Raw genomic sequence first — 27,576 nt, 5'->3', positions numbered from 1 at the left:
TCCAGGGGTTCCTTGAGAAGTGGTTAATTATTTTCCCATTAGATGAAGCTTGCAAAGTTCCAGGGCCAACTCCACTTGGCGGTGCCAGCAGCATGACATTATTGGTGATTTTAGCTGTAAGGGTGGCTATCTGGCTTTTGGAGGTGGTCCATGACAGCACCCTATGCAAAGCACACCTAAACTGCTGCATTCAGTACATTGCAGGAACCTCACTACCTACACTGTGGCACAGATGTTGCCGATTTGTGAATGGCCTCAATTCTGAACACAGACTTGTGAATGGCCTCAATTTTAAACACAGGCAAAATTTTAAGGCTAAAATAACTTTTCATATGCATAGCCTTGTCTGGACCCCCTCACCTGTACTTTCTTATAAATTCCAATTACTTACAATCCTGCTGTAAAGAAATCTTCACTGTGATAGCTGTCCTAGCTGGCACCGCTGAATACTTCAGAATTTTCAAAAACCTGTATCAGTGAATATGCACCCCAATCACCATTCACTTGGAGCTCATCTGTGAGTCTGTCTCTGTTGAACAGTCACCATATATCTAGATGACCTTGACTGGTGCCCCAATACTAATAATCTTGTGTTTGACAGATACTAAAATTACAAATACAAAATTCCTGAGTTGCCCCCAGAACAGGAATAAAGGGGAAATCTTCCAATGGCCATACTTGTTCCTGTGTCAACAGTCCAAGAGAGGACATCGTTTCTCACATTACAAAGATATCCTCCCACTTTCTGTTATGTCTACCGGGCAGGATGTGATGGGAAATCTCCCCAATGAGACATAGGCAAGAAAGAAAAACTTTGACACAAGTTTTAACCTTGCCCCTACTCTACAGCTTTACGTTAAAGTGTTTGTAAACCTCAGACATGAAATATGAACATAGCATATCCCTCTGTGTGCACTTGTCTCAGTCGGAGCACTAAATGTCATTTCTGTCTGCTGCTTTGTTCCTTTACTATTACCATGAATCACTTGTGACAGGTTTTCCTGATGTTAAAGTGTTACAAAACCCACAATCGTAAAATCTGTCTGTAGATGAGGAATAGCATGCTTGTTATACTCACTGTGTAACATCCTCTGCATTGTGTAAAAAGGCTGTGTGATCCTGTATGCGCAGATCCTCCCCCTGCTGCAAGTTCACTCTGGACAAGTCCAGATAAGCACAGTAAGTGTAGTTCAGCTGCACATGCTCAGTTTGGTCTCTGTTGCTCAGAGAACACTTCCTGGTTTTAGCTGAGCTCTTCAGGTCACATGGTATTGACATCACACATGTGGGCATGTATACAGATCCTAAATGACAGCCCAGTCCCTCCCTCCTCCTCCATGCCCAGTAACTTAAAAAGAACACAGTGGTTGGGATGTGACATATTGATTGATGGATGATTTTTTTTTTTCATGGGAGGGTACATGTGATCAGCACAGGGCCAATCAGCACTGTCCAGACATGTTCAGACAGAGAATTAAGGGTCTTGAAGCCTGATAGGACAATTGTGGGAGAAATGAATACTCCTCCTACAAAACTATCAGCACTCACTGATACAAGTCACAAGATTGCTCTAATTGCTATAAACAGCTGATGAGAAAAGATATTGATCAGTTTATGTTTACTAAAATAATTGCATTTCCAAGGTCTGTGTACTGTAGGAGACCAGATATAGTAAATGCAGGATCTGAGTTTAGTAACCCTTTAAGAGAAAAAAAGATGACAGGGGAGGAGGCTCCAGCTGATTGACAGCCTCAGCTCTGTTCCTGTGTGAAGAGGGATGTGTTCTTTCCCTCCAATCAGTTCTCAGAGATCTCCTCAATGAGCTCTGCAGAGTGTAATTTTAGCTCTCCGATCCTTTTTTTTTTTTTTAACTCTTAGACAAGCTTATAAATTCAGCACTTTGAACGGATGCATAGATAAGAAGACTGCAGATAGACAGGTAAAACTTAGATAGGTCGATTTCTTTCATCTCTGTGTATCACCTGAGGCCAGTCACTTCACTGGGTATATGTAAGGGTTTACAACCACTTTAAGATTAAATGTAAAGGTGGATTCATTTTTTTGTTTTCATTTCAATGAAGCTGATGGGTCTTGCACCCGAAAACTCTGCTCTTTTGTCATATTGCCAAATATAATGTATGAAGTGCCATGGTTATGTTCCTATCATCTACAAGAGGCCTTACAGACACCCAAAGTATGTATCTTTCTACCCACAAGGTGGCCAAGTAAAAGAATTGTACCAGATAGTCTGTTTTTCCAGTAGCAACCAATCATATTTTTCTTTTCATTCTTAATGTTGTACTGGAAGTATAATAGACAGAATCTGAATTACAGTATTGGCAATTGCAAGCAACATGGTCCATTGTCTTTATACATTTCATTTTTTTACACTGTTAGGTTAACTGTCCTGAATGGTTTTCATTCATGACAGCATGCTTACTATTGTGATCTGTGATTGGCTACAGCTAATAATATGGTACAGGGTGGTGTGATTGCCTAGGCAGGGCTGGGACAAGGGGTGGGCGGGAGGGGCACAATGGTTTATTGCAGGGATGGGGGGGCTCTGTGACCCTAACCCTAAGGGAAGGGGGGGCTCAGTTTGGCATCCTTGCCCTGGGCGCTGGATGACCTTGTCTCGGCACTGGGCCTAGGCAAAATGTGATAGTTGTAGGCCAATCACAGCAACACAGTAGTAAGCACGCAGTCACGAATGGAAGCCATTAATGACTGTTTTGCTTACATGTAATCATGTGATTGCTATGATTGGTCACCGTGATCAACTATGTCTACTGGACACAGCGATCACAGGATCGCGCCACTGAGCGCCCAAGTGTGCATGTACTAAGCAATGTACCAGTATGTTGCTTAGCCTGCAGCTGCACATTTACTGCAAGCAGGTGGCAAGTGGTTAAAAAACATTAATGCTGGAAAGAAAACATTCCATTCAAACCATTTACTACATATTTATATATTTAGTACAAAGTGTTGGGAACTGTGCAATCACAAAGATTATTTAGCAAAGGAATGGAATAGCTAAAGTGTGTTAGGCAGTACACATTTCAAATTGTTTCTTGGGCCTCACTAACTGCTGTGGGCAATTGGGCACATCTTGTTCTGAATTGGTTTATCTTAAAGGGGTGTTACACTTAAAGTGTAACACTTTTACTGAGAAAAAAAAAACAAAACAATCTCCTCTGGGTAAGCTATGCACATTACAATGATTCCATTACTTTGTTGTAGATTGCTACCATTTTTTGTTCTATAGAAATATCTGTTTCACCGTGTCCTTTTCAGACTGATTCCTGAATGGGAGAGTCACCTAAAAATCTAAATTCTAATAGGGCAATCTACATCCCTGTAGTAGTCAAGCCTACTTGAATAGGAATAAAATTCCTATTGCTGGGATGTCAAAATTTTAGTTGATTTACTAGCAGACCTCTCTAAAATACAAAATAGGGTGCCACTCACACAAGGAGGAAATTACCTCCCTAGAGGCAACTGTGTACAGAATGCCACCAGACTGCCATATTGTGTTGAAAAATACACGGTTTGCAGATTAATATGGAAAAGTAACTTTTTTTCAGACTTCTGGGAAAATCAGTGAGCCAATCACACAAGCAGGAAACATCTCTGAGGTCGTTCCATATACCAAAGCTGTACAGATAGCCTTCAGTTGCCAAACTGCATTCAATTTTACAGAACAATTTAAAGAGGTTGTAAACCCCCAGACAAAAAAAAAAAAAACTGTAAGACAAAGGCATAATGAGCTAGTATGTATTGCTTACTAGCTGATTATGAAATACTTACCTTAGAACGAAGGCCTTCCATCGGCGCCCGCACACCGCTGAGATGTCTGACATCTTCCCCAGTGTTTCTTCCGGGTTCGCGGGCTCAGGCACTGTGAGTGGCCAGAGCCACGATAGCATCACTCCTGCACATGCGCCCGGGAGCCGCCTGTTTGCGACATAGGCTCTGCAGGTCCGATATAGTAAGCCAGACCTTCAGAGCGTATGTGCCCATGATGTCATCAGCTGCATGCACTCTGAATATCCCCAAAACCTGTACGTCGGCTTGGAGAAGTGGTTGTACTGGGATGATATACAGCTGCAGGCATTCTTTAGAGCCGGCGGTCGGCTTTCAGAACATATCAGTCGATGCGGCTCAGGAACCGCTTGGCCATTATCCCAGTGAGCGAGAGGGGACATCCCCCCTCCCGCCACCTTCCGTGACTCTCACCGGGTCTCCCGTCCTACTGGGAGACCCGAACAACCAGTTGGCATGTCCGTGGACGTGCCAGCTGGTTGGAGTTCCGAACAAAGCCAGATTCGGCTCTGATCAGGTCTCCGATGTATTAACCTGGAAGCGGTGTCATGACGCCACTTCCAGGTTACTCGGCGGCTAACGCGCCAAATTTAAAGAACTGTCAGTCTTCAAAAATGCAGATTTCAGCATTTTGAATACTTTAAAGCGCACTGGAGGGGTCTGGGGTCTTTTAGACCCCTGATCTCTTCATAAGAATACCTGTCACTGCCTATTACTGTCACAAGGGATGTTTACATTCCTTGTGATAGCAATAAAAGTGATACATTTTTTTTTAAAACAGTGCTAAAAATAAAAAAATGTTATAAAATAAATAGTAAAAAAAAAAAACATTTTAAAGCGCCCCCCGTTGACGTGAGCTCGCGCACGAAAGAAAACGCATACTTAAGCCGCACCCGAAAATGAAACTGGTATTCAAACCACACATGTGAGGTATCGCCCCGATCGCCAGGGTGGGAGCAATAATTCTCAAAAAAGAGTAACTCTAAACTGGTAACTGTTAAAAAATTTTAAAGCGTCGCCTATGGAGATTTTTAAGTACTGTAGTTTGTTTCCATTCCACGAGTGTGCGCAATTTTAAACCATAACATGTTAGATATCTATTTACTCGGTGTGACATCATCTTTCACAATATACAAAAAAATTGGGCTAACTTTACTGTTTATTTTTTATTTTTTGAATGCAATAAAATGTATTTTTTTTCCCCAAAAAAATGTGTGTGAAAGAACGCTGCGCAAATACAGCATGAGAAAAAATATTGCAACGACCGCCATTTTAGTCTCCAGAGTCTTTGCTAAAAATATATATATATATATATATATCTATCTATATATAGATAGATAGATATATAATGTTTGGCGATTCTAAGTAATTTTCTAGCTAAAAATACTGATTTTAACTTGTAAACAACATGTGTCAGAAATATGCTTGGTCCTTAAGTGGTTAAATTACAACATGGTTTCTGTAGAAATTGTATACACTATATTATTTTTTTATTTTTATTTTCACAAAAGTGGAGTTACTCTTTAAAGCCCAACTAAATCAGTCCCATTCTTATAATTTCTAATAACTAAGGTAATTTTATATGAATCGAAACTCTATGTGATAAATTGTTACGGTTATAAACCCTCTAAATAACATTAAGATAGCAAACAGCTTTTTATTTATTTTTAGCATCACATAGTCTGTTAATAATACATGACTCAATTGCTAAATGTCACTTTAATAAAATATGTATAAAGGATATTTAACTCGCTGCTAGAATTGCTTTTAGGTGTCCTTATTCATTTAAATTAAGGGCTGCTTAGCTTTACCTTTTAGCAATATTTGGCTTATTGAATGTACGACTTGATTGATGTGCCTATACAATGTTAATGCTTGAATGATGTGTCAGAGAATATCTGGCTTCAAAATTCTGTTCTGAATTGTGTACATACAAAGATTCATGGATGACAGAAGGAAAACATAAAAATATTGCTGTTAATATGAGCTACTTTTTAAATAAAGCGCTTATGTGAATTTATTTCTGTACATGGCTATATGGGTAGAAATGGGGCAAGTCTAAATAAACTTGAAGTTTTTTTCCATCTAGGTAAATCTGACTTTGAGTACTTTTTTTAAAAGAATGGTGCTGAAGATAAGTGTGGGCTTGCAAAATAGCTTTCAGTCTTGTTCACATGGGCTTATTACAGTGTACAACCGCGCAAAAGCTGTGTTTGCCTGCATGGGGATGCACAGGTATTTGTGCATCCCCATGCAGGCAGTCACATTCATGTCAATTGGGATGCAGCAGCTGTAGGGACACTGCTGCTCCCAATTTGACATCTGTGTGGGCGCAGTGCCCCAAATGCAATTGGCACAGCACTAAGCCCAGGAGCTGAAACAATCAGCTCTTGGGCTTCCACATATCGCTTCAATGGCGTATGCTGTAGAAAAGAATGTAAACACTATGAGGGTCGATGTAGTAAAAAAAAAAAAAAATTGCTGGATGAATGACACACACATTCTTGAAGGATGGATAAATGTTTCCCATGTTTTCTGTAGATTAATTCATATGCTTGACCTCTCCATCTTGTGGCCAAATTAGGTATAGTTTTCTTGTAATATTTAATTGCAAAAATATACCCTATTTTGGCCACTAGATGGAGATGACAATCATAATCTATTACAGAAAATACAGAGTAAAGCTCATCCAGCCTGCATGAATGTGTGTGACATTCATTCAACATATGTTTTATAAATATAGTTACCATGTGTGTTTATTATCCACATCTGGACCGAAAGAATTCCCCCCTTAATTGCCCTTTTTTCCCCCTTAAAGGCCATTTACCCCCTTAAAATGACATTTTTTTGCGATTCTGCACTGCGTTACCTTGACTGACAATTGCACGGTCGTGCGACGCTGTACCCATATAAAATTGATTTTCCTTTTGTTCCCACAAATAGAACTTTCTTTTGGTGGTAATTGATCACCTGTGCAATTTTTATTTTTTGCGCTATAAAAAGGCACTTTACTGGGATTCGTCGGGCGCCAATCGTGGCAAAATCGCGCAGCGATTGGGGTGCCATTGTCGGTAACGGGGATCACAAGGGTGTCCTGCCTTTTGCGGTGATTCGGGATCGCGGACAGAATGGTGGCGATTCCGCCCACGATCCAGAATGCCATGGTGTGAACGGAGCCTAAACTAATAACCTGTAAAGACTTTTAGGCTTGATTCACATCTGTGCATGTTGCTTTAGAACAAGGGTCTTCAAACTATGGCCCTCCAGTTGTTCAGGAACTACAATTCTCATCATGTCTAGTCACGTCTGTGAATGTCAGAGTTTTACAATGCCTCATGGGATGTGTAGTTCCACAACAGCTGGAGGGCCGTAGTTTGAGCATCCCGGCTTTAGAGAGTTTCTGCAGTGCTTTTTGCTGCCTTTCAGCGTTTTTTTTTTTTTTTTAACTGCGACTTTGCCATGATTTGGCTTTTTTTAATCCTTTCTTTTTTTTGAAAATTTGTTGTTGAACAGATTTAAAAACGCAAAACACAGCAAAAAGACACTACATGCTTTTCTGCAGCTTCTCTATTGAAGTTTATTGAACCAAAAAAGCAAAAAATAAATAAAAAAACACCATTTTAAGTTAAAAAAAGTCTCTGACCCTTTCCAAAAATGCAGAGGCACTAAAATGAATTGATGTGAACGTGTTCCATAGGAACCCATGTTTTAAAAAAAAAAAATGTCCTGCATTTCTGCAAAAAGCACCTTGGTGTGAATGGAGCTTTAGAGTGCCACCTATAGACAATTTTGGGTACCATTGTTTGCTGCCAATCCATGAAGACATACAATTTTAAGGTTTGACGTGCTGGTTAGGTGCAACCTTGTCTTTTATATTTTCCTAAAAACTGGGTAATATATTGTGTTATGTGCACTGAAATTATTGTTACTGTACTGCATTTTGTACTTAAAATCAATTTAAAGCAGAGCTCCACCAAAAAGGGGAAGCTCCGCTTGTTTGCTTCCTTCCCCTCCTCCACTACCACATTTGGCACCTGTTTTTGACACTTACCCGTCCCTACTCCCGGATGACCTTGCTGTGGCCCCCCTCCTCCTTCCCCCACCGCCAGGCCATTCACAAAGTGCAGTGTGCTTCGCGCATGCGCAGTAGGGAACCGGCTGTGAAGGCTTTACTGCCAGGTTCTCTTACAAGGAATGGTGGCGGCAGCACCCGAGATCTAACTGAAAAATTGGCTGGGGTGCGTCATAGGGGAATTCCTGGACCGGTAAGTGTCCCAATATTCAAAGTTTATTATACAGTATTTGTAGCTGCTTACTTTTCATTTTTTTGGTGGGGGATTTTCTGGGGGGGGGGGGGGGCGCTGGAGCTTCACTTTAATAAACAATTAACATCATGTAACATAGACTACACAACTACTGGCATTTTATTCTCCAGGGTCTCTGCTTTCAGAAAATGTAAGCTGTTTTGGGGGTCTCCAGGCATAAAGTGTGCATTTAAACAAGCACAAAAAATAAAATAAAAAAGAGGCTCTGGCAGCGAAAGGGTTATAGCCCCACTCTAGAACCTCCCTTCCCTCCTTTTTTTTTTTTTTTTTGTTAATTTTTACTATAGATTTTTATTATCTTCTTCCTTCCACCAGGGGTAGGTAGTCCTTACCCCCCACAGGTAATGATGTGTGATCATTGTTCTATGAGTCCAGGCTAGTGTGATGGCAAACTCCAGGGGGAAGGGCAATGATGGCCTGGGCTCACAGGAAGTGGGTTGAATGATGCTGGGACTCATTCCAATTGGACGAGCAGAGGAGAGAGAATGTGGAGAAGACAATTCTGTGAAGGAAGTGAGGATTGCGGCAAAAACTGCTTCTTTTTTATTTTAAGAGGTGCTAATACATTTTCACTCCCTGCAATTTCTGGACTTGGCTATTTGCTTTAATGCCAGGTGATAATAGAGACAGGGCCGGTACAAGTTAAAACCAGTGGTGATTGGTGCTCCATCGGTCGGCCACGGCCCACCCCCTTCATCACTCCAGAGTCCAGTCCATGCCATAGACCCCCCCACCCTGGACGCCAGTTCACTTACCTTGTTCCTCCGGACAGCGACGGCTTCCCCCTCAGTCTCCTCCATGTCCCCTCTCGGCAGCCGTTTCCTCCCTCCTCCTCCGCTAATAGGATGCCTTCTCCTGTGGCCAATTGGGATACAGGTCTCAGGAGGAGAATCAGTGTGGCAATAGCAAATATTAATTTGCTATTGTCACACAACCCGGTGGGCTCAGGGCGCAGTGCTCTGTGCCCCGAGCCCACCCTTTTTTGAGGCCTATTCGAGCCTCTGGCTCTAATTACGTGCTTCAAAAAAACCAAAAACTCTCATGTAGATTAGGGGGCCGGACGCATGGATGGGGGGGCGGCGCCCCTACTGGACGGGTCCACTGCCACTGGTTACATTTCAAACTTAAGGCCAAAGTAGCAGAGTTGGAATAATTCTCTTCACTCTCCAGGGGTCCTTCTCTGCTCTGCTTTGGCTGTCGTAAACCGCGAGGCCCTGCCGAGAATGAGTGCCTTTGATTTAAAAATGGTGCCACGCAGTGCCATTACGTAACTGTGCATGCGCCTGCCCCTGCCCAGTCGAGCTTGTACGAGCTTTCCCGAATGCGGCAGGTGTCAGAATGGCGCATGCGCGGTTACAGTGTCAGCCCGCAACCATTTTTTTTTTTTTTTTTTTTACGAGGTAAAGGGAATTTAAATGCAGCCCGATTAATGTGCGCTTGCCGGGACAATGTAAATTACCCGGGACAGGCTACTATTTGCTGGGACTGTCCCGGCAAAAATGGGACAGTTGGCAAGTATGCAACCCTAGGCAGCGGACATCTTCTTACACCCATGAAAGTCTTACATTTCACACTTATTTTAGCAGTAAACTCTCCTTATATATTACAATAGACTATTTCATCATTTTGGTGCTGAGCAGTGCGGGATTGGCTATCGCCACCTTCTGCCTGCAGGCTTTTACGCTGCATATACTATAAAAATTAAAATCTAATACTGTATTTAAGGATATAAGGTCAGTTTGCTGTTATAATAAGTGTAAAATTGAAGACTTGCTTGGCTGTAATGTCCGCTGCCTCCTTCGTGTTCTGTCAGATTAGGAAACCTATTGGAACGCATAGCGGCCATGTTGGAACGCATCGCGCATGCGCAGTAAGCATTACCCGCTTCACTACAGGTGTTGTAAAATTTTGTCGGACCCGTGAAAAAATCGGACCTCGTCACTTCCGGTGATAGAGCATCACAAAACAGCGGATGGGAGTCGTCCGTGCGCATGGGCAGAAGAGATTTTTCGAGGTTTGGCAAACCTACCCGTGAGAAATGCCTAACCTCGTCACTTCCGGCGTACCTACGTCATCACTACGTCATTGAACAGCATTTTCCGATGAGCAGTAGCTTGCTGACAAAACACCGGAAACACCGAGCTCCCGTGAATATGTCTCCCCGCCCCCTTCTAATTGCGTGACTTCCGTTGGCATGTAAGGGCAGGAGGCGGAGTGTGCGGCGCCTTTTGTTGTCCGGGCAGAGGTGGGCGTGGCGTGGAAAGTGCGGCGGCGGAAGTGCAAGCTGCCTCTTCCTGTGTGAGGGACAAAGAGAGCGGAGCTGGGAGGTGAGTGAAGCAGTGTGTGGGGGGAGCGGGCCCGGTGTGTACATATGGCGGGGGGAGCCGAGTGTGTGTATTATCTTGTCATGTAGAGGAATATGGGGGGCTCAGTCACCCCCCCCCCCCCTCTCTGTGTGTACTCATTCTCTGGGCTCGGATATACTAATAATAATAATACTATGTGCTTCCAGGTATCATTCATATATTACAAGGACTGGGTTAGGCCTCATTCACATTGTAGTGTTGTGTGAGCCCCGCTAATACCATGCTGTGTTGCACCGCACACCTATGGCAGCCCATTCATTGCACTCTAATGCAAGCAATGTTTGTTTTCTTTTTTTTCTTTGTGTTTTTCCTGCTAAAATGTGTCTGCTCTGCTGCATTTGTTACAATTGTTTTATTAAAGCGATAGTATACTCCGCTATATGACTTTTACCTACATGTAAGCCTATAATAAGGCTTACCTGTAGGTACAATTAATATCTCCTAAACTGGCACTGTTTGGGAGATATTCACCCTGCATGCAGCCGCTGACGTCTGTGGCGCACACGCTCTGTAGGTCCCTGCCAGTGTTCTAAAATTGCATCAGACCCCCGAAAATCCTGGACCCCCGTCACTTCCGGTGACACTACGTCACCACCAGCTGGTGCGAGCCCCGGTGCGCATGCGCACAAGACATTTTCCAGGTCCCATGAAATTTTAAGGCTTAGTGAACAGCTGACTGAGAGGAGGCGGGGCTGAGGCACCGGGTATGTGCGGTCCACCAACTCCACTTCCGGGTCTATGCATTCCAGACATAGATCTTTTTTTTTTTGTTTGTTTTCTTTTATATCATTCCACACATTTACACAAGTTCCCTTTACTTCAATGGAATGGAAAGGCGGACACTCTTTTTTTAGCACATACCAACACACTGTGCAGGGGTCCAGAAGCACTGCATTTCCCATGATGCATTTCCCTTTTCTGCTTTATATAAATACTAATTATGATTACGATGAATATTCAACATTTTATTATTTCTCTCGATGTGTGTAAGGCTCCATTCACATGTTAGCGTATGGATCACGGGCAGAACCGCCCGCGATCTGGAGATTATTGCAAATCGCGGGACGCCTGTGCGTTGCCCGTTGATTTGCAATAGACCCCCAAACGCTGAGCGATGTTACCGCGATTTCCGCCTGCCGAATCGCGGTAACATCGCGCAAAAAAAAATCGCGGGACGCATTATGACCAAAAAAGTACAAGAGCTTCTCTGGATCGTATTGCATCCCGCGATTTTTTTTGCGCGATGTTACCGCGATTCTGCAGGCAGAAATCGCTGCAACATCGCTCAGCGTTTGGAGGTCTATTGCAAATCAACGGGCAACGCACAGGCGTCCCGCGATTTGCAATAATCTCCGGATCGCGGGCGGAACTGTGGCGGTTCTGCCCGTGATCCATATGCTAACATGTGAACGGAGCCTTAGGGAATGTGTGGAATGATAGAAAAGAAAATAACAACAAAAAAGATCTATGTCTGGAACGCATAGACCCGGAAGTGGAGTTGGTGCCTCAGCCCCGCTTCCTCTGTTAGCTGTTCGCTAAGTCTTCAAATTTCATCGGACCTGGAAAATGTTTTCTGCGCATGTGCACCGGGGCTCGCACCAGCTGGTGCTGACGTATTGTCACCGGAAGTGACGAGGTCCGGAATTTTCACGGGTCCGATGAAATTTAAGAACACCAGAAAGTGAAACTCCTGCGTGCAGGAGAGACATCATCGCGGCTCCGGCCACTCAGCGCTGGTGTTCCGTGAGAAAACCATACCCGTGAGAAAACCATACCCTCGTCACTTCCGGTGCACCTACGGAGGGTATGGATTTCTCACGGTAGTTAAACTTGCGGCGCTTACATTAAAACAGCTGCTATGCAACATAAATCATCTCTGCTCCGTCCCCTGTCACTTCCCTCATCTCCGGTAATAAATATAAAAGCGGATCACGGAGCCGAGATCGCCGTCATTTACATCTCATACACCCGCCGCCGCTTTTATATTTATTACCGGAGATGAGGGAAGTGACAGCGATAGCAGAGGAGATGTTCCAGCCGAAGTGTTTTAATGTACCCGCCACAAGTATAACATTAGACACAGTGCCGTGATAATTTCATGCCCACCGAGCATGCGCACTTCTCAAATCCTTTCATGTTCTATTAGGTATCCGGGGCTCTGAACATGCGCACTGCTGCGCTGCTCAGCTGTTTCAGACCGGATGTTATGAGGGTATGGTTTCTTCACGGGGTATGGTTTTTTAACGTTACACCGGAGCCACCGAAACAGGAAGGGATGCCGAGAGAGCATGTCAGCTCCCTCAGCGTTGTCCAGGCAACCGTGTCGGGGCTTCGTTTTAAGGTAAGTATTTCATAATGAGCTAGTATGCGTTGCATACTAGCTCATTATGCCTTTGTCCTGCAGGGTTTGTTTGCTATTTTATTTTATTTTTTGAGTATACAGCCGCTTTAAGACAGAATACATAAAGCAGGTTATACAGATATGTTATATATATATATATATATATATATATATATAAAACAACAATGAAAATGGAAAAAAATGACATCTGGTATCAACAAGAAATACATTTGTAGAATATGTACACAATACTAGAAAGTGTTAACAAAAAAAAAGTGGAAAGGGGGGGGGGGGGGATGCGAAGAAATATAGAAGAGTTTAAGTCCCCGTTCACATTTGTGTGATGTGGGAACGCTGCGAATATGCAGCGTGATCCCGCATCGTATCCGCACCCCCGGCAGTTCACACTGCCATATGCGATACGCAGGGGGTGTCAAAAGTTAATGACACCCCCAGTCGCATATCAGTGTCATGTGGCCAAAAAAAAAAAATCAATTTTCTCTCAAGTTGCTTAAAGCTTTAAATGTGTTTTTATGTTGTAAAGCTTCCTAAGGGTCTTCCCATTTGATGCGTCATTAGCAATGAATGGCACTGTGAGCACCAGTGTGCACTTTTCATACATAACGCATTGTAGTGTGAAAGCGGCCTAAAAGTATGACTCCAGTATGGATTATATTGCGTAGTTAGGCCTCGTGTGCACAGAGTTTTTCTCCCTGTTTCTGACCGGGGAAAAAACAGCTTTAAATTGCACTTAAATCTGAATCTGCATTTTGCACTTGTTTAGGCATTCATTGATTTCCATTGGCTGGAATATTAATTTATTCTGGCCATTGAAATGAATGAACACTTAAAGCGGCGGTAAGTAAAAAGAGGGTCCCCCTGCAGGTTTAAGCCATAATGTATGTATTCACTGCATACTAGCACATTATGCCAGAGTTACCTTTTTAGAATAGATTAGAGAATGCACTGAAATTTTGGCCACCAAAACAAATCGGTCAAAAGAAAAAAGGTGTCAATAATGGTGCTGAAAACGCATGCGGTTTTACAGCGATTTTTGACTTGCATTTGCGGTGAAATTTTCACCGCAATTTTACTGTGCTTATGGTTTGTTTTTTTCATAGGTGATGTGACTCAAACGCATCAGAAACGTAACATGGGTGCGTTATTGATGCGTTTTCAATGCAATTAAATTGGGAGGTGCGTTTTTTTTTTTTGCCCTGGTTCACATTGATGCTACTTTAAAATCGTCTTACTTCATTTAAAGTAGCACGATTCCAACGTAGCAGGTCTGTGTGATTTCAGGTGCTACTTGAAAGACACCTGTGCAACTTCATGCACCGATATCTATTGAAGTCGCACCCAAAATCAGCAAAAGAAGTGCAGGAACTACTTTTGCAAATCAGTGCAGTGCTGGGTTTTTTTTTTTTTTTAAACAAAAAAAAAAACTGTCATACTTGCCTGCTCTGTGCAGTTGGTTTTGCACAGAGCAGCCCGATTCTCCTCCTCTTCTTGGGTCCCTCTTCGACACTCCTAGCCCATCCCTCCTGTTGAGTGCCCCCACAGCAAGCAGCTTGCCATGGGGGCACCCCGGGCCTCTCCCCCCCCCCCCCCTCTCTCTCTCTCTCTTATAGGATTGCTCACTCTGACAGTCAATGAAAGTGGGTGGTGGTGAGTTAGTCGTGTAATAGGCAAACGTTTTTTTACTTTCATGCATTCAATGCATGAAAGTAAAAAAACCTTCTGTGTGCAGCAGCCCCCCCAATACTTACCTGATCCACTGATATCCAAGAGAGCCTTACCTCTCTAGGGAACACGCACTCCTGATTGGCTCACTGGCTTCTGCCAAAAAACAGGAGACAGAGGGGCTCGGTCCAGCCGTGCCTCCGTGTGTGAATAGACACACAGACCCGTGGGTCCGGGGCACGCCTACTTGGGTCCCCCAACAGCAAGCTGATGCTGTGGGTGCACGCGGCAGGAAGGAGGAGCCAGGAGCCCCAGCGTGGGACCCAAAATGAGAAAGATCCAGGCAGCTCTGTGCAAAATCATTGCACACAGCAGGTAAGCATAACATGTTTTTTTTTTTTTTTTAAGACTTTAAAGCAGAGTTTCACCCAAAAGTGGAAGTTCCACTTATCTGCTTTCTTCCCCCACCACTCCAGTGCCACATTTGGAGCCTTATGGTCAAAAACAGGTACCCGCTCCCACTTCATTGTAAGGGCTCCACGGCGACCGACATCATTTGCAGTCCCTCCTCCTCCTTCTTTCAACCCCCCCTCTCCTGGCTACAAGGCTTCACTTCCTGCTTCCCCCTAGTAAGGGTGCCTGCGCTCAGAGTCTTTGGGTGGGTTGGCTTCGGGTGCAGACATCGCAGGCTCCCTGGACAGGTAAACGTTCTTATATTAAAAGTCAGCAGCTACAATATTTGTAGCTGCTGACTTTGAATATTTTTTAATACAGGCTGGAACTCTGCTTTAATGGCTGGTGCTGTTACAAGTATAGTCCAAGTATTAAAAAGTCCACCAGCACACCAATTGTAGCAAAATAGAATTAGAAGTTTATTTGCCAGCATGTTTTGGCACTTTATCCGGTTCTGTGATCAGCCGAGTCCGAAGGACTCGACAAACACAGAGCACACCGCAGGGGGCGCGCGAGCAGTGTGATCATGGGGGGGGGGGCGACATCTATTGCCGCCCTCCCGGGATTGGAAGCCCGAGCTGTAGCTGTCTTTTTTGCTATAGCGTGGTTGGAAAGTGGGTAATATATACTGGCCCCAGCCTTCATCTCACATTTTGTGAGACATTCCTGTACTGTGCTGGGGTGATTTTTCTTGAGCCTTTGTCCATGAGGCCTGAATGTGAAGATTATGTTCATGTTATGGCTTTCTTTTATTTTATTTTTTTGTGGGGGTGTCTGCTACATTTTGGGTAATTTTTTAACAAGCGTACCTTTCTTGTTTTGCAGGTTTAATGTGAAACGTGAATTAAATATTTGGCCAAAATGTCAAGTAAGTGATTTTTTTATTTTTTATTTAAAAGTTGTAAAAAAATGATTATATGGATCATTGTACATATTCAGCATGTGAGCAGAACATCGATCAGATTTCAGTTTACTGTTGGGACAGTGCAAGAAGATGTTTTGTTGATCTATGGGCTGCCATTCTTTGCCTATTTTTATTACACTGAATACGCCTACACTTGATTTGGCAATAAAAGAAGTTTAGTAAAATCAGGCACAGGAAAAACTTTGGTTACGTTATTTTCCAGAAAATGAACAGACCTATACATAAAAAGTGGTTCTGCTCACTTTGGGCAGCTTTTTTTTTTTTTTAAACTGTGTACGTGTCCACAGTTGGTTTTATTAGATGGGATATCTGGTGCAGTTGTTCCCATTACCAGTGTTTTTTTTTTTTTTTTCAGATCCTAGCCATTGTTCTACAATAAGCCACAAAATACATATTTTAATAGTATGTGAGCATTAAAGGGATTGTAAAGGCAGAAGTTTTTTTTTTTTTTATCTTAATGTATTCTATACATTAGGATAAAAAAAAAAAACATTTTGTGTGCAGCAGCCCCTCTAATACTTACCTAAGCCCCCTCTCAATCCAGCGATGTTGCAGGAGTGTCTGAGCTGCTTGGGACTCCTTGTTGGCTAAGACAGCAACATGGCACGATTGGCAGCGAATCAGGAGAGAGAGGGGATGAGGCTGGGTCACGGCTCAGTGTCTCAATGGACACAGGGCTGTGACTCGGCTCAGGTGCCTCCACAGCAAGCTGCTTGCGGTGGGGAACTCAACAGGAGACAGGGGCCATGAGCACCGAAGAGGGACCCGAGAAGCGGAGGATCTGGGCCACTATGTGCAAAACCAACTGCACAGAGCAGGTAAGTATAACATGGCTGTTTCTTTTTTTTAAAAAGAGTTTTTACAATCAGTTTAATAAATGCTATCTCCACCTTTAGCAACACATTACACCAATATTTCTGTACAAGTACCATATACCTAAATATGGGTGAGAGCATGCAAGGGTTCCTTTCCCCCACAGTTGATGTCACTTTTAAAATTGGTGTGGCTGTACAGCTGTGCCATTCATTCAGAGAGATACGTGTCATGACTGGTTAGGTCTAAATAGAACAGAGGGTGTTCAGTGCTGTGTTCACTGTCTGTAAGCTTGCAGTGTTTTGCACATTGTTTGTCATTCTATGTAAAGTCTATTTAGAAACTTCAGCATTTGCCCCCGTTCACACTAAGGCGACCTGGTCGCCGTAGGTCGCCTTCCATAGGGAAGCTGCGGACCCGTTCTAATAGGAGCGACACAAGTCGCTCCGACTTAGAAAAAGGGCCCGGAGCTTCTTTGGGGCGACCCGGTGCGACCGTCATAGACTTCAATGTTATGAAGTCCGTGCCGGCCACTCCGAGGTTGCGGTGCGCTGCTCGCACCGCGACCTCGGAGGTCGCCCCCCCAAGTCGGATCACCCCTGTGTGAACGGGGCCTTTGAGTCTGCATGATTGCGTGGATTTAGGTTACTTCAAGATTGGGCTATTTTATTGGTGCAGTATTGAGACCTAGTGGGTGGGTTTGCCTTTACAAACTTATGAAGCTGAGTGAGCTTTGTAGATTGTATAGATAAAATGTATTTTATTCATGGAAGGCTAGCCATAAACGGTAAGATTTCTCTTGTTAAGCACATGGGCTGAACAAGAGAATATATTAGTATGAAGGTAGTTGCTAATTGGTGAACCAGCAAATACTCACCCAGCGATCAGAATAATTAAAATGACACAATAATTTACAGTACAAATGATAAGAAGCAACTGCTGTAACCACACAGAAATATAACAAAGTGTAATTGACCTTCAGTGGCCAAAACGGGCACACAAGCATCAATCACAGTCGGCAGCACTGCTGTGTGATTGATGCTTGTGTGCCCGTTTTGGCCGCTGAAGGTTAATTACACTTTGTTATAAGAGAAAATATTAAGTTTCCCCCATCCACGCTAAATAGTGTGGATGGAGGAATCTCCCCTGCAGGTTATAGTATTTTGACAGCCGATGCCAACGGCTGCCAGAATACCCGAATGATAAATGCACCTGAAGTCGAAGTTGTAGCGCTGCTGACAGCAAGAAATTCAAGTCATGTATGTCAAGCTTTAAGCCCGGTACACACTATCCAGTGAGAGCCGCTGTACTAATGATCTGACATTAGTACAGCGATCTCCCCTGCTGAGCCCCTCCGCCAGAACACTTCAATGGCTGAAAGCGCTAAACAGGAGTCGGTCGGCTGCTGGGTTTGCAGCAGAAGCCGGCCCGGGGGGTAAACACACGGGCTGAATGTCGGCTAGTTTCTATTGAATCTGCCAGCATTCAGCCTGTGTGTATGGGACTTTGGGAGTTTTTCTCAATCAATACCAAACTGATCCCTGGATATTGTCCTAGCTTCTACTTCTGCTGCAGGATGTACTGTATGTTCCAGCGTTTATAAAGGGGGTGAATACCATCACTTTCCTTAAGTGCCGGTTCACATTAGTGCGGTCACAGAGATTGGATGTAATTCGGAGCGCACTGCTCCTAAAATGACATGCAATCTCTGTGCGGTGCAAATTCAGCCATAGTTTGTATGGCTGAATTTGCACCGCAATCGCACTAAAAGACGCACAAGACCCATTTTTTGGTCCGCAGCAGAATCGGATGATCCGCATGGTGGTTCACACTAGTGCGATCCGATTCTGTGTAAACTTACAGATCTTATCTGGGGGTGTCGTTCACTTTTAATTGACACCCCCTGCGTATCGCATATGGCAGTGTGAACTGCCAGGGGTGCGAATGCGATGCGGGAACACGCTGTATATTCACAGAATTCCCGCATCGCACAAATGTGAACCGGCACTTAGGGTGTGAAGGTTTGCCTTCTATTCTGAAAATGGAAGTTATAATTTGACATGTTTTACTTGCCATTTTGATTGTTTCGATTTAAAAAAAAAAGCATTTCCATGATCTATTGTTTCTTTTTTTTATTAATAGAACGGCCGTCATATGCTCCTCCCCCTGCCCCAGCACCCGCAACAGTAAGTAAACTATTCTATAAACCCTTAACCCTTTATTACCAACAAGCCTTGAAGTATTGGTTAGTGCAGTCCTATAGGTCAGGTTGTAGAGAGACATTTGTTTCCTCCTCAGTATACGATTATACATGGGTTCTGAAGTGGCTGTTTTGAACAATAAAAGCTTTATTTCCACTACTAGGTTTGTTATTGGATGTGTCTTATTTGTATGAAACCGCCATTCCCCAACACTTCTCCGACAGATGTCAATTCCTAAACCCAGATAATGGATGTGCGCTAATTTTAAACACACCTAAATGTGACTTAAAATTAGTTAATATCTTTATGGGCAGCCCCTCTTCCTGGGTTATCAGCTTTGTATATGAAACAAATCTTCATGCTTGCTTTTCATATAATTACATGTTGTCTGTCAGATGCGTGCTGTCATCCTGTGTGTTTGTGCTGCCTGTGTGCTGGCTTTTTCTGCAATGTAATAAACTGCATCTACAGCTTTTGGTATTTTTTCTGATTGTTTAAAGACTTTTTTTTTCTGTTTTTTTTCATTTTGTAATTAGATGTTGCCAATTGTTCTACCATGCTCTTATTACATAATAAAGACACATAGAGCCAAATTTGCAGCAAAAACGCAACAGGCCTTTACTTGTTTATAACGACCTTCCATAGATTTGTGATTGTTTAAAGGTTGGGCTGTGATATTTACAGTGCTTGGTAAAAAACTCCTTATAGAACTGAATGCCTGCCTTTAATTCTGCTTGCTACCAAGTGATGTTAAGAATTATAGTTCTATCTGCAGATACAGAAATAACAGATTTTGCTGTTGAGCTTTCAACTTAGGGTCTGATGTCCTTTGACTACAATGAATACCTGCATTGTCAGGGGAACATATACATCACTTGTTTGTGTATATCAGGACTGAGAAAAAAAATGGCTGAATAGCCGGTGTGCCTAAACAATTTGTAGGTTGCATTAGATTATGGAGTTTAAATTCCCTGGCTTTGTTTAAATGCCTTCTGGCTCCTGGCTTTGGCCTTAAAACTTGTGATTTCTCCTATAAATTGTCCATCCGTGGTGCATTTACTTTACAGAATAAAGATCCCCCAACCCTTCAGAATATGGAGATATTAAATACATTGTATATGTAATCTCCCTGCACCAACTGGTAAATTGTTACTTGTGAACATTTCAATCTCATTATCAAAATCTTGCAATAAAAATCTGTATACTGCAATACTGCTCCCCCAAATTTCTATGTGCTCCGCTTCTAATAGACAAACGTTCACAGCTTCTTGAACATGCCATATGCAAACCATTTTCATTTTTTTGCTTTTTTAAATATTTTATTTCCTTTGTTTGAAATCATTTCTCATTCGTGTTTTTGTCTCATTTGTTTCCATCAGCAAATGCCCAGCACACCAGGGTTTGTGGGATACAATCCATACAGCCATCTTGCCTACAACAACTACAGGCTGGGAGGGAACCCAGGCAGCAACAGCAGGGTAACGGTAGGAGATTGTCATGATGTGTGACCTGAGGCGTTACAGCACAGATGGAACTAGGAATTGTGCTTTAAACTGAAACCGGCCTTTTTGTAAAGCAGGGACTAACCAGGCAATCTGTGCAAAGGCATTGCCTGGCTAGTTGTGGTATGAGACATGGTGCTGACTTTTTTTCATTTTGGTTAATATGAATAAATAAGACTGGATATTGCAGAAACACCATGTCCCATCATTGTCCCTACGGGGTGGCTGGTTGAACTGTGCAGATGCAGATACACTTAAGGGTTTTAAAAACTGCAATACATGTTGCTGCATACAAAAAGAGCTACTAGTATTTATACCTGTAAAGGTATAGTTCAAGACGTTGAACGGCCCTGAAAGATTTACAAATTTATTTTAGGAGCTAAAAGACTGTTTACTGTACTCAAAGTGCAATGCTGTTACTGGGAGAGGTAGAATGGGAAGGAAATGCCATGAGGACCCATGTTTTGGCGCAGTATTGACATGTGATGGAAGTTTGGAGTAATCACTGAGTGAATAAAGAGCACCATTCTGCAGGGGTTTGTATGGCCAATGAAATGCATTCTTTTTTTCCCCTGCTTGTTGTAACCTTTTGAACAATAAAGACTTTAGACTCATAAGGATTCTTCATTTGGCGCTCTCTTTGACCTATTACACTCGGGTTTAGGCCTAGTTTTAACCACCTATTTTCAGATTCTCTTTTTGGGTAAAAAAAAAAGACACCCTTACAGGATTAAGCATTAAATAACTGATCTTGCCAACGGGAAAACCCATGTGACTAAAATATTAGTCGTCATGGCGCTGTGCGGTAACAGACACCTTTTCTTCTCCTTTACCAGCAACGTTTCTCAAATAGGTTCAGTTTTTAAACCTTTAAAAACCTATTGATATGTTTGAATGTTACTAGTAGCTCTTTTTTTTCACCTATACTTGTCTTTTAGCTTTTTTTTTTTACCCTCTTTATGCATGTGGGCAAGTCATGTTAAACTGTTTATAGCTAAAGAACCTATTTGTTCTATAGGTGCCTACGGTGGAAAGTGTAAGAGATCCTTGTGTTGCCACTAACATCCAATAGGCGTCACATCGTTTTCTATCCTGGGCTGGAATAAAAAGTTAGTTGCTGTGAGCAACTAAGGCGCAACATCCACACGGGTTCGTGGGCAGCTGCCAGCAAGAACCCGATTCTTTCCAGCAGTTGAAATGTTGCACATACTGTGTGTCAATAACTGCAGGTGTCAGCAGCAGCTTTAGATTTGTACTCTGTAATACAGCGTAACATAAAGGATTGCAACGATGGCCGTTTTATTCTCTAGGGTCTCTGCTAAAAATATATATAATGTTTGGGGTTCTAAGTAATTTTCTAGCAGAAAATACTGATTTTAACTTGTAAGAAACAAGCGTCAGAAAAGGCTTAGTCTTTAAGAGGTTAAACTACCCCTCACTTACAGACGGAAGTTCATTCCTTTGATCTACAAGAACGAAATGATACATTGTAAAGTATTGTGTTTTATAGTTATTTAGCAGCCTTAACAATGTAAGAATCAAGGACATGCCATTTTTAAAGCTGTGTTCTGAAGTGTAACAAAGTAATATTAGGCCACTTACCTGTCCTGGAGTCCAGCGATGTCAGCACCGCAGCCGATGTTTCCGCTGCCATTGCCGTTCAGGGAACCCAGCAGTGAAGTTTTGCATCTTCACGGCTGTGCCCCTACCGCGCATGCGCGAAGCTCGCTGCGCGCTTACTGGCCTACAAGCAGAGGGAGGAGGAGGGGGCTGAACTGACGAAACCTTGCCGCGGCAAGGTCAGACGGAAGTGGGGACAGGGTACCTGTCATACAGGTAGCCCCCCACCCCCTGAAAGGTGCCAAATGCGGCATCGGCGGGGGAGAGGAGACAGATAAGCGGAACTCTGCTTTAAAATCATGCGGGGGGGGGTGAAACAAAATCGCAATTTTTTATTTTTTTTTTTAACGATTATTCGTGCAACTCTAGTAGCCAGGTAGATCAGACTGACTGTTTACTAGATTCTTTCTTTTCTTCCGTTTGTGAATATCATTTACATGGCACCCCGGGGATTCAGCATTTCTTTACAAACAGAGCAGGGTGACACTTAGGCCTTAGTGTTGCTGTATAAATGATGCCCTGAGCCATATGGGCTGCTTTTATGTTTTAGGGAGTGGTTTAAGTAAACCCGTGCTTCCCGTTTCCCACCAATCACTCAATTTCCTCCTCAGCATGCCAGTTGCCACTTGGGCTTACACAGGGATTATTTTGTCTCCACTCCTAAAAAAGGAATATCATAGGAGTGAAGTAAAGATAATCACCTACAGAGGCGGCTATTGAAGTGAACCTGTTGTATTCACTGTTTTATTGTGTTCACTTTAATTCTTCGGTCAGAGTTTGCATGGGCCTCTTCCCATCCCCGTATGACAGCACTGAGCCAATCATCAAGCATCAGCAATGTCACATGGAGGGAATTTCATACTCCCCACCCCCATTCCAGAAGTAACCAGTATTTTCTTCAATCGTCAGTGGTGGTCCTGCAAAGAAGTCACACAAATCTCTTGAAAGCTTGATAAACCATAAAATGAAACTGCAGAAATTGCTAAAACTCTTTAGCCCTAATATACTTAAGCTGAGTAAGCACCTTACAGTCTTATAATACAACTTTAAGCTTTGTAAGAAGAATGTAAGGTGTAGCCAGGATTTAAAGTGGTTGTAAAGGCATAACCTTTTTACTTTTTTTTTTTTTTTTTTTTTTTAATGCCGGGTTCCACCAATTTTTGCAGGTTACTTTCATCCACATGCCCACCTGTAGTGCAGTCTTAAATGGATATAATTTTTTTCATTATGTCTGAATCCTTCAAAAGAGAAATCTGGGTTTCGATTTTGTTCCCCATTTATACTTATCTAGGTGGATAAAAGTGATAATCCCCCGCACTCTTAAAACCAATAATATGACAAATGCTGCTACCTAAAAAAAAAAAAAAAAAAAAAAAAAAAAAAAAAAAAACACAAAATAAGTGAAATACATAACTATGAAATAATCACATGTACTGGTGGTGCACGTATATGTGATTATTTCATGTGTCTGATGCTGCATCTGTCCCCCGGCGCCTCTCCACTCAGCACCGACCGATCGAGCACCGCCAAACGCTCGGTTCTGACAGCTCCCCGAGCAGAGAGCTGTTGTCAGTCAACAGAGAGCTGCTGTGCCCTCTCCTCGCTCCTTGATGCGCTGGGCTGTGGAGGGGTGGGGAGTGACCAGCTCAGGCTCTCACTGGCTTGCTGAGAGGCTGAGCTGGGTGTCGTCCCATGCACCTGATGGATTCTGACTACGTGGTCGTAATGACGCGGTACCTGAACAGACATCTGTGACGTAAGCAGAAAGTGGACTTCAGCCCGCTGTCTGCTGAAAATGGGTCACAGGAGTGCTGAACGAACTGCACTCCTGTGATCCACAGGGGAAGTGCAGCTAGAAGAGCTTTGGCTATACTTTCATTTTAAATGTGTCGACGGAACTTCCCGGCCGTCTAGGCTATGTCATCAGGCGATTCCCTTGGACTCCTGGGTTGTCAGCATCTATCCCAGGAGTCCAAGGGTATCTCTTGATTGACAGGTTGCGATAACAATGGGTTGGAAGTTTTTGTCGCCACCATTGCTATGGCAACCTGGCTTTAAAAAAAATTGTGCTGTGCAGTGTCATCTGCACCGTTGCGAGATCTGGAGGTGCATGCTGGGTAGCCAGCTGCACCTAATCCCAGAAATAGACACAAGCGAGCTTCAGATGCCCAGAACCGCAATGGCCCCTGCCTGCTTCTGAAATCGGGTAATTTTTCTACAGATTAAAAAAACACCCAATTACAGTTGGGAAAGTATCCAAATAGTATTGTACAATCTGTGCCGATCATAGGGGGTACATCTGGAAAAAAAAATGGATTATGGTGAATGGAGCTCTGCTTTAATGTAGTCTCTGCAAGTCTTCATGCTCTGCAGCAGCGCTGGTCTCTGTTCCCTGTTCCTCTCTTCACAGGACAGCAGGAACCCATCTGCTCCTGGTGCTGTTAATCAAATCCTGTGAGGGGGCGGGGCCAAGCCACTCTATATTTGTCTATGGACGCACACAGCAGAGCTCAGGAGTGCGCCTGTATGTAGCACACAGCTTGTGATGGGGGCAGACGCAAAAGAGGAGCCAAGAACCTTCGCTGGGGACCCCAGAAATGGAGCATCGGGCTGCTCTGTGTTATACCATTGCACAGAGCAGGTAAGTATGACATGTTCATTTTTTTTCTGGAAATAAATGAAGCCTTTACAAATGCTTTTAACTAGCCTATTTATAATTGTGGTCAATGTAATGCCAATGCTAGAATTAAACAAATACCCTTTATATGATCTTAGTGGCAATACAAAGAGTGTGCTTGGACACTGCAAACATCAATGGGTCCTTTTCCAAATGTAGTATTCCCCTATTTCCAAAGATGTTCTCTTCACCCAACTCCTAATGAAGAGTTTGTGCGCCAGCAGATATTCTTGAATTTCTAAACTCGTTTTTTTTGTAGAAACTGGCAAAGTGAAGATGTTTGTTAGAGGTGTTAGCTAGTGTGTGTGTGTGTGTGTGTGTGTGTGTGTGTGTGTGTGTGTGTGTGTATATATATATATATATATATATATACACACACACAATGTTGCCAATGACCTTTAAGGCCGAAGATTGCTTGTTAAATCACCTGATTGGAAAATTAATAAGAAGGGCCTCCCTCCTTGCAGTGCATAGCACCCATCCAGAAAGGGCCTCCCTCCTTGCAGTGGATAGCACCCATCCAGAAAGCTACTGTACTTTTTTAGCATGATTCAACTCTCCAAAACTGTTGCAGTATAGCCACCTGTGGATGAGCAGGAAAAGTCTCAGGTGGCCTGATTGGCCAGTGAATCTAGCCCAATATAAATATAGGGGGTGGCATATATAAGGTAGAACCTTCAAGCTGCCATATTGCCATACAGCCATATTGCTGTCTGTGTCTGTTTAGGATACACAAGGAAACTGCATTTTATTTCTGAAGAATGTATGCAGTTTTTTGGACGTCTTTAAACATTGCTAAATGCAAAGTTTAACTTTCATGTCTGCTTTTCTTCTAGGCCTCGTCTGGGATTACCATCCCAAAACCGCCAAAGCCCCCGGATAAGCCACTGATGCCATACATGAGATACAGCAGAAAGGTAAGTGATGGCTTGGGGGGAGGTGCTGCTGTCTGTCTCCACCGTAATAGATTCCAAATCACCCCTGTATTTCTGTAGAATAAATCTAGAATAAAGATTGTACATAGGCTAAACCTGTAGACCTTCTAGTAATTAAAACAAAAACCCTCTCCGCCACCCTTAATGTCTCTGAATAGGTCTGGGACCAAGTGAAGGCTTCCAACCCTGACCTTAAGTTGTGGGAGATTGGCAAGATCATTGGTGGGATGTGGCGTGACCTAACCGATGAGGAGAAGCAAGAGTACTTGAACGAATATGAAGCTGAAAAGGTACGAGGAATTAGTATTTAGATAAAAGAAAAAAAAAATCCTTATAAAATGTCCCAGTAGAGCCTCAGGTGCCACTCTGCAGGCTTGAGGTGCTGTATTGTGTAGAGTGTGAGGGTTGACATTGCTGTTCACTAGGTCCCAGGCTGGAAAACCTCAGGATTAGGTGGATGCTCCCCAGCTAAGATTTGTCCCCAGTGTTTATGGAAATCAACATCTGCCCCAGTTCAAATTTAGAGCAGAGTTAAAATTAATTGATAGAAGAAATATATAGAATAGTGAGTCCCTTCATTAGCAGCTGTCCTAATCTCTGGAGAATTGAGCTCTATACCTGAGCTTACAGAATCAAGAATTCTTGTTTTCAATGAAAAACTAGTGACAGGCCTAATCCTTATACTGTCTGCAGTGATACTTCTTGAAAGGGGATCTCCTTCATATATTGATAGTGTCCATCAACTGCCTTTAAATTGCTTCAGGGATTTCACGATTTCTGGTTGTCTGATGCTAAGAAACATAAAAAGTCAAATATGTGCTTTAATTGATAAATTGCTGAGGATTAGTCAATGGAACGTTAAGTCCAATTAGGGCCCATTCATACTATATGCGTCGGGCAACTTTGCCCAATGCAATCCCTGCGCATAGACAAGGCCATTTGCTAGGAGTTCAGTTCATACCACTGTTGCAGTGGTGGGCATTGAAAAAAGGTAGGAGGATATGCTGTACTTTTTTTTTTTTTTTTTTTTTTTTTTGCGCAGTGTGTTACCAATAACAATGAGTTGCCACTCAGCAGATGAATGAAATGACATTTTGTGACCTTGCAATATATTTGGAAAACATACAATACATCACAATACATTGTGAAAGGCTAGGTGGGTTGTCTGTGTAATGCCTGCTTTCTTCCACGTTCGGTCTACTTGGCTCTGGCCACTTCCCCAATGATTCCATGCCACACCCCAATGAAGTCCTTTAGGTAGACTGTATCCCAAAGCTGTCGATTCTCCTCCTTACAATGTAGTTACTCGCAGACAGGCTGACCTTGGTAGATGACGGATTTAATGCTACTGAGACACATTGGATCTCTTAGTAAAAATTCACCAGTATGTGGTTATCTTATAGTTTAGATTAGGTCTGGCAGTGATTTTGTGAAATAGAAAATAGGTTTCCTGATCTCTAACCCCTCTATATAAACTTGCTATCTGAATAGGCACCTTTGGAAAAAACATGTATACTTCTTTTTTTCTGTACACTGTATATATAACCTAAGAAGTTATGTGAATGTTGCCCTTCCTCTATAAACTGTATTCTAGATTTATTTTGCCTTCAGAGACATCCGTGCATTCTGTAGTGTTCATGCATGAAGCTTGTGTTTTTGTTGCTGTGATGTATTTCATATCTCTGGCTGTTCTTCTTTTTTTTTTTTTTTTTTTTTTTTTTTTTATAATTGCACAATAGCTGTTTTTCTACAGATGTTGCTGCTCTGCTACACAGAATCTAGAAATGACAAATGTACTTACAAGTGTTGGAAAATGTTTATCGGAGAAGAACTTAAGTTCTTAGGAGAGAGGGGAGCAATTGGTCATTTTTTGTAATTTTTTTTTTTCTATTCGGACTAATCTGCATTATTTA

At 42.8% G+C, this 27,576-nt stretch overlaps 1 protein-coding gene across 3 annotated transcripts in view; it reads left to right on the top strand.

Annotated features, from left to right (window-relative positions):
* The first annotated feature begins 10,397 nt into the window (after nt 1-10,397).
* The window catches only part of SMARCE1 (SWI/SNF related BAF chromatin remodeling complex subunit E1), a 36,923-nt gene continuing 19,744 nt past the window's right edge, over nt 10,398-27,576 (top strand). The window contains exons 1-6 of one of the 3 annotated variants that reach the window (XM_082273046.1): nt 10,398-10,474; nt 15,816-15,858; nt 18,871-18,914; nt 20,309-20,407; nt 25,565-25,645; nt 25,822-25,953. In XM_082273046.1, the coding sequence (XP_082129172.1) occupies nt 15,852-15,858; nt 18,871-18,914; nt 20,309-20,407; nt 25,565-25,645; nt 25,822-25,953 (363 nt within the window). In that variant the 5' untranslated portion in view covers nt 10,398-10,474; nt 15,816-15,851. Of the gene's footprint in view, nt 10,475-15,815; nt 15,859-18,870; nt 18,915-20,308; nt 20,414-25,564; nt 25,646-25,821; nt 25,954-27,576 lie in introns of all 3 variants that reach the window. The other 2 variants (XM_082273045.1, XM_082273047.1) reach the window with 2 other exon arrangements.

This window comes from Pelophylax lessonae (genome assembly GCF_965119305.1).
Source record: "Pelophylax lessonae genome assembly, chromosome: 11".
NCBI classification, from domain to species: domain Eukaryota; kingdom Metazoa; phylum Chordata; class Amphibia; order Anura; family Ranidae; genus Pelophylax; species Pelophylax lessonae.
Note: the sequence above shows the minus strand (reverse complement) of the source record. Positions and strands in the feature narration are given on the sequence as shown.